The sequence below is a fragment of the Pieris napi genome, chromosome 20 (genome assembly GCF_905475465.1).
Source record: "Pieris napi chromosome 20, ilPieNapi1.2, whole genome shotgun sequence".
Classification (NCBI taxonomy): Eukaryota; Metazoa; Arthropoda; class Insecta; order Lepidoptera; family Pieridae; genus Pieris; species Pieris napi.
In genome coordinates this window covers 1575826-1597869 of record NC_062253.1, presented here as the reverse complement: position 1 = coordinate 1597869, position 22044 = coordinate 1575826, and the positions used below count along the sequence as shown (strand labels likewise).

At 34.8% G+C, this 22044-nt stretch overlaps 1 protein-coding gene and 1 non-coding gene across 2 annotated transcripts in view; both read left to right on the top strand.

Moving 5' to 3' along the window:
* The window catches only part of LOC125059915 (orexin/Hypocretin receptor type 1-like), a 92645-nt gene extending 71053 nt beyond the window's left edge, over positions 1–21592 (top strand). The window contains exons 3-8 of the mRNA XM_047664613.1: positions 4102–4249; positions 5351–5492; positions 7011–7126; positions 10030–10186; positions 13801–13913; positions 20699–21592. Of these exons, the coding sequence (XP_047520569.1) occupies positions 4102–4249; positions 5351–5492; positions 7011–7126; positions 10030–10186; positions 13801–13913; positions 20699–21012 (990 nt within the window). The 3' untranslated portion in view covers positions 21013–21592. The remainder of the gene's footprint in view (positions 1–4101; positions 4250–5350; positions 5493–7010; positions 7127–10029; positions 10187–13800; positions 13914–20698) is intronic.
* LOC125060069 lies at positions 12269–12387 on the top strand. The gene has a single exon (XR_007118796.1). It is a non-coding gene; the product is annotated as a 5S ribosomal RNA (ribosomal RNA).
* Positions 21593–22044: the final 452 nt, after the last annotated feature.

Sequence of the window (22044 nt, the reverse complement as noted above, 5' to 3'; positions counted from 1 at the left end):
ATTGGCAAGTATTAAAAATATGGCGTGTGTCACACAAGCCTGACCTGTGTGAAACAGAGACAGTAATAATTTTAATAATATTTGAAAATATAATAATTAATTTAATAAAATTTGGGCGCACGTGTGTGCCTTCGTCAATAAATATTTACTACCCAATATAGAATTAACTTTTTGATTCAAACCAGATCCTCGGGTAATTATTATAAAAAATATTATTTTATTTATTAACACTTTGTTTCATTACTTATTGGGACATACTCTCAGAAAACATACATATAGTAGGCAACTCTCGGCCTTATCGCTAACAAGGGATCTCTTCCAGGCAAGCTTAGTAAACCAAAGGGGAGTTTTAAGGGTAAAAACGGTTTATCTCGATTTCCGGCAAAACTAAAAGTCCTATCGAAGAAAGTTAAATGGCAAAGTTGTAGGTAATAAAAAGATATAAAACTTTTGTATTCACATATTTTTCACATAACCTCAAAATTTATGTGAAAAATTCAAAAAACCAAGTTTTTGGTTTTTTATAAACAATTTATTATTATTATTAAGGAAAAAGATAGACTAAGGGAGCAAAAATTGCATAACTAAATTAAAGAAATTTTAAGATTAGGTACAGAAATCCTAGGCCCAGACCTAAAAAGGTTGTAGCGCCACTGATTTTTTATTTTATTTTTAAAAATTTCTCGAATTATGAAGCCATAAATTAAAGTAACTCGCAACTTGTAATATACTTTGTAATAAATTCGTAACTTTTATCATCTATTTGCACCTGTTAAAACTACTTTGGGAACTTCTTTGACCTAATTTTTTTGTAATTTCTCCTAAACAGCCACTTAAAAGTTTTTCCGGATACGCTTAGCCAATTATAGAAATATTTTACAGGCTGATCCGAAAATATATGTTAACTGACTCCAAAAATAGTAGTTTGATCTATATGTACGTATATATGATTTTAAAATTGGATAATATATACTTTTCGGGGTGTGTCAGGCAGTATTGAGAAAACAAGTGACAGGGATAGAAAGAGCGGTTCGAATCGTCGATGTCCAATCCCTTTGCCAGCGGCTGAATTCCATGGCGGTGCGTAGAGATGTGGGATATTTGCATCTTCTACCGCATTTACCATGGAGAGTGTTCAGTTCGGCTTAATACCCGCAGCTGAGTTTCATCGTCTGACGTCGAGGCTATATACCCCGAGTACCCCGTTCACGCACCACCACCAGTTTATGCCACGTACGAATATAAATGACTTGTTCTCCAGTTTTATATAATTATATCGCTTCCGCTAATTCAGGGAGAGGAACGAACGTAGCTTCGGCGGCATCATCTTAAATTAAACACGGACAAACCAATTAAATTTAAACCATAAACGTAAATATTATCTTGAAAGAGTTAGAGTTATTTAAATTTTCGCTTATTTAACCTATTTACTTATCGATACTCCTCAACAAAGAATATGTTGATTTGTAATTGTAACAAAAATTATTTCGGTAGCTGCGCCCTTACTGTCTTGGCGCCTGCGTGCGAAGAGTGCGGCGCGGCCCTGCATCTGTACAAGGGATTGTCTGTCGCGCCTAGGGTAAAGAAATGTTTAAGAAGACATACCTAACATAGGTTTTATAATTTTCCTTGTCTGTATGTTAATATTAAAATTATATCAGCCGTACAAAGCTGTAATAGAATTTGCCAAAATTAACACATTTGTATAAGACAGATTGAGCAGAGGAAAATGAAGGAAAACGTTTTCACAGACACGCGATAAGAATGATAATGCAGAAAGTTTTTCAATATTAGCTTTGTAAACTTAACACGTGTTGGATGATTTGAAAATTACTTTTTCATGTAATATTAACTTGAATTTGTTCAATTAGGCTTTTCGTTTTTACTTCACTTCCAAACGAATAGCTTACCAATCTTTTAGTCCGGTCAATCTATACATTGCAAGCTACCAAAATTACCATCAAGCTGAAACTGAGTATACTTGTTCAATACACGATTAAAACCAACTTTACAAAATTTCCCCTCGTTACACTCCATGGAAAAACATTGACTCAAGGCCAAGAGTCAATAAAATGGGTGGCTTTTTTAATCGTTTTATCTCAGAAGCGGTAGCTCTTTGACCTTTGGCCTTTGACCTTTTGATTTTGACTTTTGGCCTTGAGTAAATTTTTTCCATGGGTCGTAACGATGGGGAATTTTGAAAACTTGTTTTTAATTGTGTTTTTAACAAGTTTACACACGTTCAGCTTGATGCTAATTCTGTTAGCTTTGCTCTTGTTTTTTAACCAAATTTGACCGGACTATTATAGATGTATTTTAATAAAACAAGTTTATCACAATTAATTAAAAATTTTAAAGTTTCACGCATCAGTTCAGTTTTGTATGTTTAATTTATGTTTATAAAAATGAATAGCTGTTAGTTTGTCTCGCTAAAACTCGAGAACACAGCCGGGAATTAAACTTATTAATTACGACCGTCAGTTTCGCATGCTGAAGCTAGGCCAACACTCCTTTTACAACGCAATAAACTTAAAAAATAAAAACAAAATCAGTGGCGCTACAACCTCTTTAGGTCTGGGCCTCAGATTTCTGAATTTCATGATCATTTTTCAATCTAATAGGCAAGTAGGTGATCAACCTCCAGTGCCTGACACACGCCGTTGACATTTTGGGTCTAAGACATGTCGGTTTCCTATGTTTTCCTTCACCGTTCGAGCGAATGTTAAATGCGCACATAGAAAGGAAGTCCATTGGTGCACAGCCGGGTATGGAACTTAGGAGCTCAGAGATGAGAGTCGCACGCTGAAGCCACTAGGGCAACACTCCTTTTACAACGCAATGAACTTACCTCATCTCTTTTATCTTTTTCAACTGTCTCATTACGCCACTTCTATTTAAATTCGCAAGGTGATAAATGTCGTCAATAAAGCCACATTGTCATGTTAAAGTTGTGTCGTTAAGACTATTCTAGTCGCTATTAAGTATTATTATTATATATTTAGATGGTGTAAAATCTTTAGGTCATTTAGTCGAATTCGTCGTTTAATTAGACAATTAATTATAATTACACTATAAACTCTTGACAAAACATTTTCTGGCATTATAAACCTTGGCTTCATATTGTCTTAAAAACCGAGCACTTTGCTAAATGGATATATAATTTTTATGTAACAGGAGGCAAACGGGCAAGAGGCTCACCTCATGATCAATGATACCGTATTCCATGGACACTCACATAGCCAGAAGGCTCACAAGTGCGTTGGCGGCCTTTAAAGAATTGGTACGCTCTTTTATTAAAGGACCCTAAGTCGAATTGGTTCCGAAATACTTCAGTTGGCTGCTGGTTCCACATAGTGGTGGTGTGATGCAAAATACGCCTTAAGAAACGCTCAGTTGTGGAACAACGGACGTCAAGGTGATACGGATGGAATTTTGTATTCTGTCTTGACGTCCAATGATGAAACACAACTGCAGGTCCAAACAACTCCTCCGAACACTCTCCGTGGTAAATGCGGTAAAAGATGCAGAGAGACCCCATATCTCTACGTCACGCGATGGGATAAAGCCTTTTATAAAGTGACTGATAGTCGACGACTCGAATTGCTCTTCGTTGAATAGGGTCAGAAGCTGGTACTGGGGAGTTCCTGCCTAGAGGTGAGAAGAGTACTCCATGTGTGGCCGAAATTACGCTTTATAAAGTTGCAAGCGGTGGCCCGGAGTGAAGTACCGTCTCGCCTTTCCTTCCAAACCCGGGAAGGGTTAAATTGGACTAGATTTAATCTACCTTAGTCCGAGACTCCACGTAGCAGAGTTTCGACACAAGTTTATTCCGGTACTCATCGACAACTGCACAAGAAATACCTGCCCGGCCAGTGTAAAGAGTATTCCCAGTCCGTCCATATAGCAATGAAATGTCTTGGATTATAGGCACATACTACCATAAAAATATACCTATACAATTAGTTAATTTGTTGAAAGTTTACCTCAAAATTCTTGCACTAAATAAAAAAAAATTGAATTGTGTCCTATATAACTTAACAGTGTATTTTAGTGGTCTCATGTCAGAAATATAAATGAATAGAAATATTTTTTTCTTTCCAGTCAGTATCGGTGACAGTGTCAGTTTTGACATTGACATTCATCTCGGTTGACCGCTGGTACGCCATTTGCTTCCCGCTCAAATTCAAGTCAACCACAAGCCGAGCGAAGACCGCCATCTTGATTATATGGGTGCTGTCTTTATCATTCAGTGAGTATTTTACGCGTTATTTAAAAAGGAAAACCTTGAGATACTAAGACAAGAATTCTAACATGCCTGCCTTGCGATTCTGTATATATGGAGGGAGCTTGTAGTTTATTGTTTATCAGAATGCCAAATCGTAAAATGACTGCTTCACGACTGATTTGAGCGCAACCGCCGCGCCGGTGCAAAAACCGCTGTGAGAGTTCCAAAAGTGAGTTACAGAATCGCAAGGCTGATCTTGTTTCAATAGGGATACTAGTTAATATTTGGCAAATTTCTACACTGATATGTTCTGACAATCAAGTGATCGTCTCTTAAATAGTTTCCTCCTCTATCCTATATTACGAACGTCACATACAGTGATAGTACATCGTAGTTCAATACTAAAAAATAAGAGTTCAGAAGATTGGAACTTTTTTTTATGAGGTAAAAATACGCTTACGCAGTCCCACGCCATGGATGTTCAACTTTGTGCGGAGACTGTGGGGCTTGGTCTACACTCAAAGCCCTCTGACATTAATATTAGAGGGCCAGCGAGACCCCACCCACTAAAAACTATTCAGCCCTGCACAGGCCCTTAAGATAGGACCTCGGGTTGGGCAAAAAGGATGAAATGAAATGAAATGAAATGAAATGAAATGAAATAGTTTATTCTTGCAAGTAGGACTATATAAATCACTTTTACAATGTCTTCCTAAACTAGATGAAGTCGACATTTCCTAACTGACTGCCCTGAGAAGAAATGTCGAAACAAACTCGGGGGTCTTAGTCTCTTTTATAGTCCAGATAATACAATAATAAATTAATAAATTGGTGTAAACAAATGCAGAGTATTTACTGGACTGGTCTTTGGAAGAAAGAACCAGATCGATCTGAGCAAGCCTGTGCCAGCAGACGGCAAGCATGCCCCGAATAGCTCATGCAGCTCAACCATTTTTGAGGGAGCTGCACAACCCGGTACACAACAATACCGATGATGCCCGAGTCCGGAAGACAAGAGCTAGATCCGTCCATGTAGCCACAAAGTCATTTCATTATTCACGGCTTCCGGGCCCCAGGAAGGGCTTTTGCCAGGGTCTGCCCTTGCCTTATTTTATATGTTTTTAGATGTACCAGAGTTTGTGGTTCTACAAGTGGAACGCCGAATGCAACTGCGCTTCGACGCGCAGTTTTTTATGCAGTGCTCGCCGACTTGGTCAGACGAAAGTGATCTTACCTGGCATATCATTAAAGCGTTATTTCTTTACACGTGAGTATTATTTATTATTTTGTACACTTAAACTATGACATGCCACAAAACTTACTGTCAATTCTCAAGTCAAGAAAATCTTAGCTACTCTTTTTAATCGACTATTTATTTAACAAAACAGTGTAGCCTGAGGTAGTAGGTTCGATCCCCGGCTGTGCACCAATGGACTCTCTTTCTATGTGCACATTAAAAACTCGCTCTAACGGTGAAGGAAAACATCGTGAGGAAACTGGCTTACCTCACCCTAAAAGTCGACGGCGTGTGTCAGGCACAGGAGGCTGATTATCTACATGCAGAACAGATACAGAAATCTGAGGCCCAGACCTAAAAGGTTGTAGCGCCGTTGGTAATATTCATACTAAGCCTACCAGTCGTTATATTTGATCAACAACCTACAAACACAATTATTGGTTCAATCCAAAACTCTTTCTATATTCATAGACAAATATGCATTTATTTCAAATATATACGTTAAATCAAAACGGAGAGCTTTCGAACTAATTGTGTCGTAATTCGTATTATCGCGAAACAGTAAAACTTTATGTTCTGGATTGCAGAAATCTAATCTCAGACTTTTGTCCTAGCACTAAGTAGAGTTGCATTTTTTTTTATTACTCATTGTCATTCATACATACATCAATTTATCGGTCTTGGGTATAGATTACTATTATATTGATAATTTTGCATAAGTACGTCTACTGTTTTTTCGTCTTATAAATTATTAATTTTAAAAGGCACACTAACAAACATTTACAGAGCACACACGACATGCAAAAACACAATACATGCGCATCATTGACAAGTGTGTACAACAATTAAAAACATTACAATGATAAAAGAGAAAAGAAATTGTACAATAAAAATAGAAGACAATAAACTAGAGTAAAAAAATACAAATATGTTGACGGCGCAACTGTTTTAACATCTTACGCCTGAAGACAAGGAGACTGTCCTAAAATGGATCTGCTTCACGTATCAAAGCGTCGTTTACTGCAGATAAAGATGTGTTTATATATAAATTATATCGGATATTATTATTTAATTCGTTAATCCGAGGTGAAAAATGAATTTTGACTTAGCCTACCTTTTTAGTCTCTACATACCAACATTTGGAGCATTATGCTACCCCATAGGAGCCGTCTCCACAAGCGGAAGAATCGCGACGAGTCCGCGCTTTTATCGTCGGGTAATCGCTAGCGTATGGTCGCGATTCGTAACGGAATCACAGCGTATCCGCAACGACTCGTAACGGAATCGCCGCGTTTCTTTCACGACACGTTATGCTCTTATTTTGTTCAGTATTCATTTAGAGTTTAGTGGTGCCAGACGTGACGGAAATAAGTAGTGTCTAAATCAGTGAATAAAATAATTATTTTCTGCAACAGTTTTTGCGATTCATTTTTATTTATATAGATATAATATGCATACACATTAAAACAAAAAATAAGACAACCATTTTAATCAGACTTATCCGATCCGAATATTCATATCTAAGTACATTTTTAAACTTGTTTCTAGATTCCCTCTCCTGCTGATGATGATAGCCTATTGCCAGATTGTGAGAGTCCTCTGGAGATCAGATAACATTCCTGGGCATACAGAGTCACATAAGCTTTGTCCTGGACAGAATAATTGTAAGTAAATTTATATAAATTGTGTAGTCTTTCGAATATTACTATACCTGAAATCTATTCACAGCAAATAACGATGAAAAAGGTAATAAAGAAACAGCTCGGAACTCAATAAGTTTCTAATAATAGACCTCAATCTGACACAATAAGTAGCCTTTGAGAGAAATCAGATATCGGAAAAGAAACATTTAGATTACATCATATTTTACCTATGGATCTACCATAGGTAAAATATGATTGTACCGGTGTACCGGTGACCCCAGAGCTGGTGCTTTTCTCGCTCAACGCATAAGCATCGCAATACGAGTGCTAGCATTAAAAGTACACAGGGACAGGGACCAAACTTTTTTAATTTGTTTTAATTTTCTTTTTATAATTTTTTACATCTGTTATATCGAAATCGTTCTAATTGCTCTTAAGTAGTATATCTTTCTCTTTTTATCATAATGTAGAAATAATTTGTCGGAAAGGGACGAACGTAAAGTACTTTTGTTATCATATTACGAGAGCGATTTAATTCGTTTTAGTTCTTAAAATATAAACGGTCTTTATATACATTTTTCATGTTATAGAACTTGTAATTCCTACAATCCGTTTAGTTTAGTGTCTAGATATATTTTGGGAAATTTAGGTAAATTTTTGGAATTTGAAAAATCGTTATAAAAACCAAATTTTAGCACTCCGGGTAATATTTTTTTGTTTAACAGGAGGCAAAAGGGCAGGAGGCTCACCCCATTTTAAGTGAGTTGAAGTGCGTTGCCGGCCTTTTAAGAATTGGTACGGTCTTTTCTTGAAGGACTCTAAGTCAATTTGGTTTGGAAATACTTCAGTGGGCAGCCGATTCCACATAGTGGTGGTGCGCCGCAAAAACTGCCTTAAGGCTCTTTTTGTCGCGCTTCTAAGAGCAATAAAACAATTTTCAAATTACCAATTTTAAATTTTAAGAATATTTACTGACTAGTAATGTACGTGAGTGTTTGTATCAAGTACCACTAATTCCAGTAACCGTTTACTGCACTATAAAAATATATAAACAGCGTTCTAATGTTTTGAGAGAAATACTTTTCCAGTATTTCTTGATTACATTACATTTTCTGAATATCGCTACCGTAGATTGGAAAGCAATACAAATAACAAACTCTTAACGTTACCTTTTTCAAATACAGCCTTAGGAAAATTGAAAAGGTTTTTCAACCCGAGGCTTTTTAAGTTAATATTTACAGTATCAGTAGGTACATTTACATAGTACCTCATAAAAGTGAATTACTTTGGTTCTGTTTTTGTAAGTTAATTTGCAGATAGGTCGTAGACCTATGTAGTGCCGAAAAACGCTTAACAGTGGCCTCTAGTAATCAAACTAGGAGTCCACGCTACACAGGTCTTTGGGCGTTTTTGTTTCTGTTAAAAATGATTTTATCATCGGAAATTCCCCCGTATCACCTCGACGTCCGCCATTCCACAAATGAGTGTTTTTCAAAGCAGTTTTTGCCGCCACTATGTGGAACCAGCTGACCACTGAAGTATTTCCAAACCAATTCGACTTAGGGTCTTTCAAGAAAAGAGAATACCAATTCTTAAAAAGCCGGCCACACACTCGCGACCCCACTGGCATTGAGTATGTCCGTGGGCGGCGGTATCACTTAACGTCAGGACAGCTCTTTCCCATTTGTCCCTGTTCTATAAAAAAAAATTCAGTCTTCTATTTCGATCTGTAAAAAAAACTTGGTAAAGTTGAACTAAAAAGATAAACGTATAAGAATTAACCTTTTTATTATAAAGATGAATTAAATATAAAAGTACCGAGGCATATTTAATACATTTAACACCAGCTTAATGTACTTAAATTACATTACGCAATATTCCCGAATTCCCGTAGGAATATTTCGGAGATGAAAGGATCTAAAGGGTTTGGTAATGCCTTATGAAATACATATTCAAGTGTTAAACTTTTTGATTTTGCTTGCTAAAATTACCAAATCTATAATTTAAGACTACTGTCAGACAACAGATTTTTCATTAAAATCTCTAGTGAGATACAAGTGTTGTCAATAAATAAATTTAAATCGTACAATAAAGTAAAACTTCTTCAAACTTAATTAGAAGTCAGTCGTACTTAATATATAGTTATAAGTAATTAGCGGACCCGACAGATGTTGTCCTGCATCATACTTCAAGCGATTATTAAACAAAGTGTGAAAGTACCGACTGCAGCGCCATCTGCCGGGCTGATTTGGGAATCTAAACCATCCAGGGCGCCAAACGCATACAAAAAAAGTCATTCAAATCGGTCCAGTCGTTTAAAAGATGTTCAGTAACACATACCGTAGAATTATATGTATGAAGATATAAAATACTTCATTGTGTAATAGGTGGGCTGTAAAGTTCGTAGGGTGACACATAGATGGCGCTACTAGTATTAGATAATAAGTTTTTTGGAGGTTGGCTGTAACCATCAAAAGACACGTGTATAAATTTGACAAGTGTCGCACTATTAGTTGTGAGACATAGTATTTTGAGTGAAGGAGCTTTTGTTGGTAAAAAAAGTGCATGCGTGCAAAGTACACATGTCAGAAGTGAAACTTCTTTGGCAAACTACTTTCTATCTCTTGTTCATTTCATAAATTCTCTTTACAAAATTTTAATATTAAAAATAGAATTTCTATAAGGTCACCCTTCTCACTCTATCTTGATCGGTCTCAATCGCTCTCTCCCTTTTCTTTGTCAAAAACGCTGCACATCTTCGTGACGTTCCGTAAAAATTTAACCCTCATAAGCCTAAAGATGTTTCACCTCAAAAATTTACAAAAAGGAATTTCGTAAAATACTATTGAAGACGAGACTTGGCTTGATAAACATTTAGAATTAGTTAAGTAGCTATCGTATTCAAAATTAGATATTTTTTACAGGGCTAGCAGCTAACAGACGCACTACGCCATCGATTCACACAAATGCTTCAACAGAAGGTCAACTTCGTTCTCGACGCAAAGCTGCCAAGATGCTGGTAGCTGTTGTCATTATGTTTGCCGTCTGCTACTTCCCTGTTCATCTCGTATCTGTTCTGAGGTAAGATTTAAACACATTAGACATAGACATAACATTTTTAACAAACAAAAACACACACACATAAACACACAAAATAACAATAATCAAAGAAAAAAAAAATCCCTTTTCCCATTCGGTTCGTTTCAAGTGTGTAATGCGTGTGTGCTGTGGCTGTAATGGCCCACCACCAGAATGTTCCACAGCGCTGGTCATTCTGCCAGAGACCACAGCAGCTAGTTTACGCCTCAGTCGCAAAAAACAAAAGAAAAGGAATGTAATAAATACTTACGTGACACCTAATTTGGCTGTGTTGTGTGATAGTGTAAAAGGGTAAGTACGTAAAGGTGTGTATGTGGGTTATGCTCATGATGCAGGTGATTTAGCGCTATGGATATTCTTAATAAACCTTTCTTAACCATATTCCGCGATAGCTTAATCAAGTCAAGGCTTAAATATTAGTTATTTTTCTAATCACAATATAAAGAGATAAAGTTAGTATCTTAGCTTGTTTTTAGGAAGTAACTCCTCGACTATAATGCCAGCTACATTATTCCTAAATAAACATAGTGTACCTATATAAAAATGTTATGTTGGTTTGTGTACGCTTCTAAATCTCAAAAAGTTCTGCACCGATCGAGCTGAAATTTTAGCATGATATATAATCCGCATCAAGGATAGTTTTTATCACTTTTTTTTTGTTTTTTTTTAGTTTTTTTTCACAAGTATTGCAAAATTAAACTTATATGAAATGTTTTCTTTGTTTTTTTCTCATTTTTTAACCATTCAATCACAATGTAACAAATACTAACGTTTCTACGCGAATAGGTTACTAGTGTTAAAATTTATAAATACAAAGTTTAATTAACTTGATCGCGTTGGTTTAATGAAGTTATTATGATACGGTATAATATTAATCTGTGATTACAAATTTAATTATAATAACTTTACAATTATCTATGTTGAATTCTTTCCAACACCTCGTGTATTATATTTTTTTATATAGAACAGGGGGCAAACGGGCAGGACATGCCCATGGACACTCTCAATGCCAGGCTCGTGTGTTGCCGGCCTTTTAAGATTTTTTCATTTCCAACACACAAATAAACAGTATTTACTAAATTAACCTACATCGTAATATTAATAAAAATTGATAAATAGAAAATTAAAACATATTTAAAAAGTTGGGTCCCTTATGTATCGTCGTATCCTTGATGTATTGCGATACTTATTCGTTGAGCGAGGAAAGCACCAGCTCTGGGGTCACCGGTACTATCTACCAGACGCCAACTTAAATCTTTAATTAGCGCCTGTGCACTTGAACCCCACAACGGTCTACTCCAAAGGGAACAAAATCAAAGTCAGAAGAAAGACTTTTATATTTGAGCCGTTTATCGTATAATTGCACTTTTAACTAAAACACTCTTTCGTTACTAAATACGCGCATATTCAAGGTTTAGATCCTAAGCTTGTATAAACATAAAATAAACTAATTCGTATTAAATTCTTATATAATCCCGCCATAAATTGCTTTGCACGTGCCGAGGATGCAACGTTTTTAATGGATTTAGCGGTGTTTGTAATGCAAAAACAGACTACACAGAACAGCGCTCATAAAACCTGTGTTGTGCAAATGTAATTGTAGAGGTCACGTGTTTATGCTGTTCAAAACTAGGTTCTAAATATTACTTAATTATGCTTTTTTATAATACATCGTGCAATTTCCTTCGGTTTTTGGAACGAAGTTCCTTATCGCGCGTTGTGAAAGGGGGCTAGACGGAAAAAATTCTTACGAAAAGTTGTCACGACACTTTTTTGCTATTTGCTATTGTAATACACGTTCTCGTCCGATCACCGAAGTTAAGCAACGTTGGGCGAGGTCAGTACTTGGATGGGTGACCGCCTGAGAACACCTCGTGATGTTGGCTTTTTTTTGTAGGGATAAGAAATGAAAATTATTTTTGGAATCACTTAACTAAATTAGTCTTGTTGGAACGAAGTTATCGAGCGTTGCGAAAGGGGGTTAGACGGAATAAATTAAGACCAAAAGTTATAACGACACTTTTTGCTATAGTTGTTATATTTTACATTTTCGATTTAGCTATCGCCAACGTCCATACCACGTTGAATAAACCGGTTCTCGTCCGATCACCGAAGTTAAGCAACGTCGGGCGAGGTCAGTACTTGGATGGGTGACCGCCTGGGAACACCTCGTGATGTTGGCTTTTTTTTTCGTCGTAAGATTGGTGTCGAGAAAATCTATCATACTGTTATGATTACCAATTAACATATAAATTAATCGAAAGGAATTTCGTTCCATCCGGGTGTCCCTTAACACCTCTAAAGTTTTTTATGATAGATGTATTTCTAAATTTTCGTTTGTTGTAGTACAGCGTGTATTTTTGATAGTTTTTTATTATGACGTCACTATTGATGTATCTCTAAATTTTCCTTTGTATAATACAGTGTGTATTTTTCTAATTCACCTTCCCCTTGAAAGCATTACACGGCAAAACAGACGAGTTATCCATTTATAATTTGGACCGATCCCGTAACTAAAGTGTCTGCCAATTTTTTTTTAATACAGAGCTAATTACAATATTCTGACCAATAGAGAAGAAAAGACACAATATCCGGTTATTACGCAGCTGTCATTCTCCGACATCCGTTTTTGTCTTTGATCATGTTAAAACGGATAGGGTTAAATTAGGAGTCATTTTCAGATAATGAATTAATGTCTAGTAAGATTCAAGAAAAAGTGTTTAAGAAAACCTATTTCAAACCATTCCAGATGATAAATTTTTGATTGTGGCTTAGTAGCGAGCGTGGTATAATTTTGCCTTTTAAAATTGGGTTGGATTTAAAATTACGTCGTCCGAATTTGATGATACTGTTTATGTAGGTGACCTTGATTGTAACACCTCCAAGTGATTTTTCCTAGTTTCTAGGATACATTAAGATATTGGTAAGAACAACTCGTGAAAAATGCTGCGTCAGTTGAACTATTTATGAAAAATACTAGCTAATTATTGCATTATTAACATTCTTACAGAAGTTTAAAGAAGTTTCCTGCTGTATTTTGTTTTAAATTGTAATACACTTTCTAAGAAAACACTTTTTTACCGGATTGAAGTTATGTATTATTAAAAAACTTATAATTAAAATTTATGTTAATAAAAGACAATACTATTGACTTTCTATATTATTATTAAAATTTGGCATAGAAATAATGATTTTCAATTTAAAATATATATCTAATATATAAAATTCTTGTAATACAATGTTCGTTCCCACTACTCCGATACGGCTCGACTGATTCTTATAATTTTTTATGCATATTCAATAAGTCTGAGAATCGGCTACCGTCTATCTTTCAAACCCTAAGTGATAAGGGGTGTAAACCCCAATTTTTTTTTTATTTTATAGAAAAAAAATTGTTTTTATTTTTTATGATCCAGCATACAAAAATATATACACTTAGTTTCACCCCTCTACGATCAAAGTCTATTATGTATTATTGTAGATACATAGTTATATTTATTGAACTACATTTTTCCTAGAAATAATATACACGGCAAAACAACGTTTGCCGGGTCAGTATAACATATAATATCTTATAATATTCAATATCTCCACAGGGTAGCATACGACGTGAGGCAGAGTGACATCATGACCTGTATAGCCCTCATCTCTCATGTGATGTGCTACGCTAACTCGGCTGTCAACCCGCTGATTTACAACTTCATGAGTGGTAAGTAAATACATCACGATTTAAAGAAAAAAGGAGACAGTTGCAAATGTTCCTCATATATTTTTTACGGTAAGATTTGGAGTCGAAACTTACCGAATGACTGTAATAAAATGTAAAATTAATGCACTAAAATTTTATTTCACTTTAAAAAATATAAATGTACTAGCGACCCGCCCCGGCTTCGCACGGGTGCAATGCTGATACTAAATACACTACAGAAAAACTGTGCGGCCGGCCGGTACCGCCGCAAACGCTACGTCCCGCAATTTTTAAATCTGTAATATCTTCGAAAATATTCACTTAAATCATACGGTGTAAAGGGCCATATTAGCCCGGTCATTTTAGACATAAAAATAGTGATCAAATAAAGAAAATTCCGACAAAGCCAAATTTTCGTAGAGACCTTAGGTTTACCACAAGGAATAAAGTGTCTTGACTTTGCTCCGAAGTACTTTTCGATAAAACTTACCGTTTTCGAGAAAAATCCAAAAAACCTAAAATTTTGACCTTGGACCCCGAATAAGTCCCTAAGCTCACATGGGACTGATGGGGACTTTTGACACTTTATTCCTTGTGGTAAACCTAAGGTCTCTACGAAGATTTGGCTTTGTCGGAATTTTCTTTATTTCAATTGTCTAAAATGACCGGGCTATATAGATCTATATTAAATGAACAATGTATTCAAGGTTAAGTTAAGGTTCAATTGGTTAAGGATTAATGCTGTATTGGTTAAAATCGCTTCGAAAATTAGCCATTATTTGTCGTAAAAAGTAAATGACAAAAAAATGTTATTGTGGGTTATCCATAAGAGATAGACATATACCATCACGGACTTTTCTGTAGACCTTTTCAATGTGTACAATACTTAGTACATTATTTTGATAGAACTCGTAGGGTTCAGCCTGCGTTTGCAATGTAAGCGGAAAAAATGTAATTATTTACGACATCACATTAGAAACCTCAAAAATAACAGTACTTCTCCACTATTTAATGGATGTTATTATACATATAAACCTTCCTCTTGAAACACTCTATCTATTAAAAACCGCATCAAAATCCGTTGTGTAGTTTCAAAGATTTAAGCATACAAAGGGAAATAGGGACAGAGAAAGCGACTTTGTTTTATATTATGTAGTTATAAATATTATTATAGAAAAGTTGGAATGAACTAATTTATAAGTAGTTCTGAAAAGAACTTTTTAATTGGAACGTTGAAATAGTATGTAGTTCAAATAAGAAGATACTTATTTTTTTGCAAGCAAAATAGCCTACATTAATCAGTGATAATGCAGCATTCAAATGTTTTTTAATTTATTAAAATCGTTAAAAACTAAATTAATTTTTAAAATCGGGCCAGTACTTTTGGACCAATTCGTTACAAATATACTTACATACAAACGTTTCCGCGTTATAATTTTAGCATTTCGATTTTTTTATGTAAAATAAATAAATCAGTGGTGCTACAAACTTTTTAGGTCTAGGCCTCAGATTCTGTATCTGTTTCATGATCATTTGACTAATAGGCAAGTAGGTGAACAGCCTCCTGTGCCTGACACATGCCGTCGACTTTTTGTGTGTAAGGCAAGCCGAATGTTAACTGCGCACATAGAAAGAAAGTTTATGCACAGCCGGGCATCGAACCTACGAACTCAGAGATGGACGCACGCTGAAGCCACTAGGCCAACGCTACTGTCAATATAAGTTAAAAAAAACTTATTTTACATATTTGAAAATATTTCAATCCAATAAAATTTGCATAACGATACAGAATTTTCAGCATGAATGTGAAAATTTTATCGTGATTAAATTAATGCATTAAACATTACACGAACGGAATGTTGATGATTGTGAATCTTCATAAAATATCGTTTATAATACTTGTATTAAAGCTCTTATAACAATTAAAGCAAATAGCTTGTATCAGCGTATTTTTGCATTTCTTACACTTACCTTATCTAATTCTTTTTACTCCTTCCTCCTTTTTATTTAATTATGTCAATTGTATTAAATTTCTGTACATGCAAAGAAGTGTAAATAAATATTTAAAATACTTTATTGAATATTGTGTTACGTGTTAGGTATTTTTATTATATAGAACCGATACTCGTTGTTTTTATTATATACTAGCCGTTTCGCGCCCGCTTTGCTGGACGAATTAAAATAAATTTTATGTTTCATTATTTTATTTTTTTTTCATATTTTTATTATTCTTCTTTTTAACTTCCCGCTAAGAAAATTGAAATATTTCGAAAATCGAGTTTTTAACAGATGTTGACGTTTAGAGGTTCTAGGAAGCCTCCCCGAATGTTTCCGCGGTGAAGTCCGTATGGATAAATTTTCATAAAAGTAAAACAGAAATAAAAAATGAAGGAACGTTGGAATTAATAAATAGCCATAAACCATCTAGGAAAAATTTCGCATCGAATGGTGGTAGTTTCATGTCGATACGATCAGTGGTTTAAGCGTGAAAGAGCCTCAAACGAACACCATTTTCTTTTTATATATATAAAAAGATAGCAGTGTTGGCATAGATTAATCCCCAACTGTGCACCAATGGACTTTCTATGTGCACATTTAACATTCGCTCTAACGGTGAAGGAAAACATCGTGAGGAAACCGGGTTGCCTTAGACCAACAAGTCGACGGCTTATAACCTCCTTTATCATGGAACAGATACAGAATTCTGAGGCCCAGACCTAAACAGGTTGTAGCGCCACTGATTTTTTTTTGCCGATACTCAATAAACTTTTAATCTAGCGTCTAGTACTATCTAATCACTAATCTCCATTGTCTTACAAGTTACAAAAGGAATCTCAACACAAAGAAACAAAGATTTTCTAATTACTGGTTTTCTTTTATGGTTATTTACCCTCGATTTTTTGTAACAATGGAGAGATAATGTTTGATGAGGCAGACACATTTTTGAATCTATTTCGTTATTATTACTGAGGTTATGAAACCCGGAATCGGAACTTTTTTTTGTTGTAGGCGGGCTGGAAAAAACATGTATCTATTTCAAGTTCGATGTCTCCATCTTTGTTAATAAAAATAAATAGCAAAATATGTTGCTAATCTCAAAACTCGAAAACGGCTGGACCAATTCGAGTGTATTTTTGTTTACTGTGTAGTGGTATTTTATTTATTCAAATTCAAAATCATGTATTAATTTAGTTAACACAATGTACACTTATGAACGTCAATAAGGAAATAATTATTGAATGCTTCTAATTTTACATTTACTGCCAGTTCTCAAATCAAGGGTGGAGAACGGACGAGAAGAACTGGCAATGAACTCTCCGCCATTCTTTCTCTGATTCTCAAATTATAAAAGCGATAATGGCATTGTATAAAGCAGTTATTAGGAGCCATTTAGAATAGTACTACGATTTGGGCCCCACAAGAAAACAAATACTCTTTAATGGTTACATGAGGTTATATGGAGTGTAGCCATTTTACCCAGTTTTGTATCCAACTATGCTTGTCTTGGGTATAGGTTACAACTTAGAGGTAAGCAAAGACCTTACTATCACATTATATTTTTTTAAGGTTCTTTGAGGTAGAATATATAATGCGGAAATGTTGGAAAGACAATATGTAAATGTAAAATTATAAGCATTTAATATATATTTCTCTATTGACGTTCATAAGTGTACATCGTGTTACCTGAATAAATAAATGATTTTGAGTTTGAAAATTTGGCCATATGCAAAATAAACCCTATATTCCTTTAAGCTTTTTTACAAATTCTTTTTATGTTATACCGAAAATTCAATTCTACGTTTAATGAACCCCTAGGTATTTGACTCTTTGACTTCTGCAACTCTTGGAATTGGCTGTCCGTGATCTATGTATATGTTAACGTAAAATTGTAAACACCGTTAGATTGTAATCTATATCGCGAGATTATAAACTGTCGAAAGATTGTGAACCTCAACGAACTGCTTACAATTTAACGTATTATTATTCGGTAGATTGTACTACACTAACTTAGTTATCATTCAAAATTCTTTGGTCAATTACAGATTAATTTTACTTCCCAACAATTTCATATAACTATCGAATAATAATACGTTAAATTGTAAGCAGTTCGTTGAGGTTCACAATCTTTCGACAGTTTACAATCTCGCGAGATAGATTACAATCTAACGGTGTTTACAATTTTACGGTGACATATACAACATAATAAAATCGTAAATTATGCTAAGCAACGATATAGTTAATATTAAAATAGTTCTTAAGGAATTCTTGAAGGTTTCTATTTAAGTCCGCCTACGCCAGACCACTGTTCCTATTCAGTTTATTTTCATTTCACCATTGAAACGGGTCTTATAATTTAAAATTTATTAAAACGGCCCTGCTTCATTTTTATTATAAGTAGTAGTACCTTGAGACCCTTTTTATTTTACTTGTTGGTTGGAGATTTCGCTTAGAGATTTATTAATAAGCAGACGCAGGAATGTCTGCTAGATTTATTAAGAACTTAAATTTTTCTTCGAATTCAACATATTAATAAATTTCTCAATTGAATTAAAACTGTAGTAATTATTAATAACTCGAAATCATATGTAAGCACAATATTCATTCCTCAACATCCGTTTTGATATTTTTGCAAACACTTGCCGGTTTCTGTATACCGGCGCAGGATTATTTGTACAATAATTAATACATCTCCTTCTTTTCTCTTTCTCTTTCTTTACGCACTACTTCGCCCAACGCTTTTTCTCATTCAGAAGCCTTAAACCACCTTCTTAAATACAAAAACTTTATACATTCACTAACAATCTCAACCTGGCCTATGCTGAAAGTGAAGTATTAGATTGTGCAACAATAGTTTAATTATAAAATCTAATTATTATGTAGAATATTATGTCATGTACTAAAATAAATAATGAGTCAAACGGAAGAGTAGCCCACGATACAGTCAATACTAGTGTGGGGGCTAGTGCACATTCTTTTTTTAAGCTATTGCATAGATTTTATCGCGGGCTTTGAGCGCGGCGACCGAATCAAGAAATTCCGTAACGAAATAAACCTAACACACGATGACGTAATAAAGATACGTCCAATACGCGTTAGAGCGGGACAGAACGCATACTGCATCTCACATCGGTTTACTTTCTGGTAGAATGGTAGATTGAATTAATATAAAAATAATTATAATTACATAAGTTGATAAAACATGCTATGCAATAGCTTTACCGCGGCAGTCCCCTAGTGCCACACGTATTTTATTAATTTAACTTTGTTTTTATGTACTAGCGGGTCGACATTTATTGTCTAACCTGTTAAACAGGTTGAGCTGTTCTGGTCTTCTCTGAGGGCGTGGGTTCGAATCCCACTTCTGTCAAAACTTTTTTGGTGGAGGTTGGTCTTTTAAAAGCGCTGCTATAAATTTTTGGAATTAGAGCACACACGGGCGTCTTGCTCATCCACTGTGGACCGTAGCAATATGTGCTATGTGCGTTAGGAAAAAATGATGGGAGTAAATTTTTACGATGTGCACATCGTCGCAAAAAATCGACACCCGCACACCGTCACAAAAAACCGACACCCGCACACCGTCACAAAAAACCGACACCCTGAATATCTGTTCAAACGTCGGTAAAACAGTCTGGGCCGCTAGTTGGCGCTTGTTTTGTGTTATTTTTTGTAGATATTGATATTTCTTTAATATTGTGGAACATTTTTTTTTCTATCATCAATAGTTTTCGCAGCGCATGCGATGAAAGATATTTTACAGGCATTTTTTCACACCTTGGGTAACATTATTGTAGATTTAGTAGGGATCCTATCCTATATTAATCAGTGATAATGTAGCATTTAAATTGTGAAAGAATTTTTAAAATAGGTCCAGTACTTTTTGAACCATTTCGTTACAAACATTACATACAAATCTTTCCTCTTTATAATATTAGTATAGATTAGTATAGATAATAAAGTTTTCTTTTTCTTTCTTTCTCTCTTATTTCTCGGGGGTTTCCTCCGTGTAGACAAGTGTATAAAGCCAATAAATAAGTAGAATTGTAGACAATAAATATTACAGTCATAAAATACTTCTTAAATTTTTAACTAGATCAAAGATGCATTTTAGAGTATAGCTTGCTAGATGCTCTTGTCGTAGACAATACTAATATATTTAGATTTCTCCAATATACGACACAGAATATTTTGCTTGCAGGTTTCCCAGGCTTTTCAGGTTAGTATGTGGTTTGGTTTGGTTATTCGGAAACCGCATGCACCCAATATTTTCCTTATGTATTCGCACGTCCTTTTTATCTCTACACTCTTTATTCATAAACTCTATGTTTTGTCTTTGTCACTCTTGTGTCATTCAAGGAGATGCTGTGAGCTAAATCAGTTTTTATACGTTTATGAAAAGCAATGTATGTGTCGTGTTATCATTGTAACAAGTGCTCAGACGTCTATAGATAGATAGATATACTGTTGACGATCGTGATTTTGGCAGATTAACGTAGCAATAACACCTGGCTTTTTAAACATGGAGCCCAGCAGCAATATATGTTAAAACAATAAACTTAAATATTTAATTAGTACCGTAAATGAATAATTATTTGAAATGTTATTTCGTTTCAATGATTAAGTTCATTCGAGATGCTCTATTTTCATAATAAGTATTTGTTCGAGCTGTAAACAAAAACGCAGTCTTAAAGAATATTTAAATAAATAATTTACTGAACATAAGAACTTTTGAAACCTCAGGATCTTTGGTGTAATTCAGAAACCAGCTTACCCATCCCTATTGCAACACTCCACGTTTGTTCCAGGTAAATTCAGACGCGAGTTCCACCGTTCCTACTTCAAATGCTGCTGCTGCCTTCCACCACCAGAGCAGAACGTATCCTTCGCTCCCATCGGCAGCTCCAGAGCCGGCACCACACGAACTGTCGTACGACGGAACGATTCCTGCGCGAGCTACCGTCTCACTCACCTCTCGCCTTCGAATAACATTCACCGCGATCCGCGAAACACAAACACGTCGTTCATCGAACATATGAATGGAAATAGACGGCTCAAGGTTCGTGATGATTCGATCAGTGAATCCGCTCGATTTACATTGACAACGGATGTCAGAGAATGACAGAACTACAATGAAAGAAGGGAATGCGATTGTTTTAAGAGAAATGAAGAAAGATACAGTGCTGATGTTACAGAATTGGAGAGGTCTAAGTTTAATCGTAGTTCGAATTATCAGAGAAGGTAGGTACGTTTTCTTAATGTCAATTTATGGATTGATTTATTTCAATTGCCAACTCATTTTACCTAGCGATTGGCCGAAGACATGTCAACCAATGAGTTCCCAAGTGGACTCCATCATTGAAAGTTACAGAATACGGGATAGCCGTAAATAATTTTTATTTAAAAATAAATATTTTTGAACAAAGAAAATACAATTTGTAAATATGAAAGCTATAGTATTTATAAGTGTAATTTATAATATATGTTTGGACATATATGATTAAATAATTAAAAAAATATGGTCCTAAATATTATCATTTATCAAGCTACGTAAGAATGTAAGTGGCGGATTCTGGTTGGTTTCCGCTGGAATTTTATTTGGAAGGCCTATACAAAAATACTACGATTATTTTATATACAACTTTGTTCCTAATTAATACATATTACAAATAATCTTATTTTTAATTGGTTATCAAAATGTAAATGTAAATATAGAATAGATATATTAAAGATATATTTTCTGTATATAAATTCTATTATATTTAACGAACTTGAAAGAGTGTAAAATATTAATAAAAAATGTGCGCAATTCACGCATGGTAGAAGTGAAAATAGGTAAAGTCGATGAAACGAAATTATTTTTGACAACTATTTTTGTCCTGAGTATTTTAGTTTCTTATTTTGAAGCTGTCGAATTTCCATACAAACATTTATCCAGGTTTAAGGTCGGAATTGGAATTTCGTGCTTCAAGTCAATATTGAAGGAGTCGCTATTGAATGTTACAAAGTATCAGGATGTAAATAATGGGAACATAGATGGACAAATCAATCCTTTATTTGCCTTGAATTTGGTATATAATATGGATAAATTAAAATAAAAACACAACCATATAAATTTGGCATGCATAAAAAATATATAAAATTATAAATATTA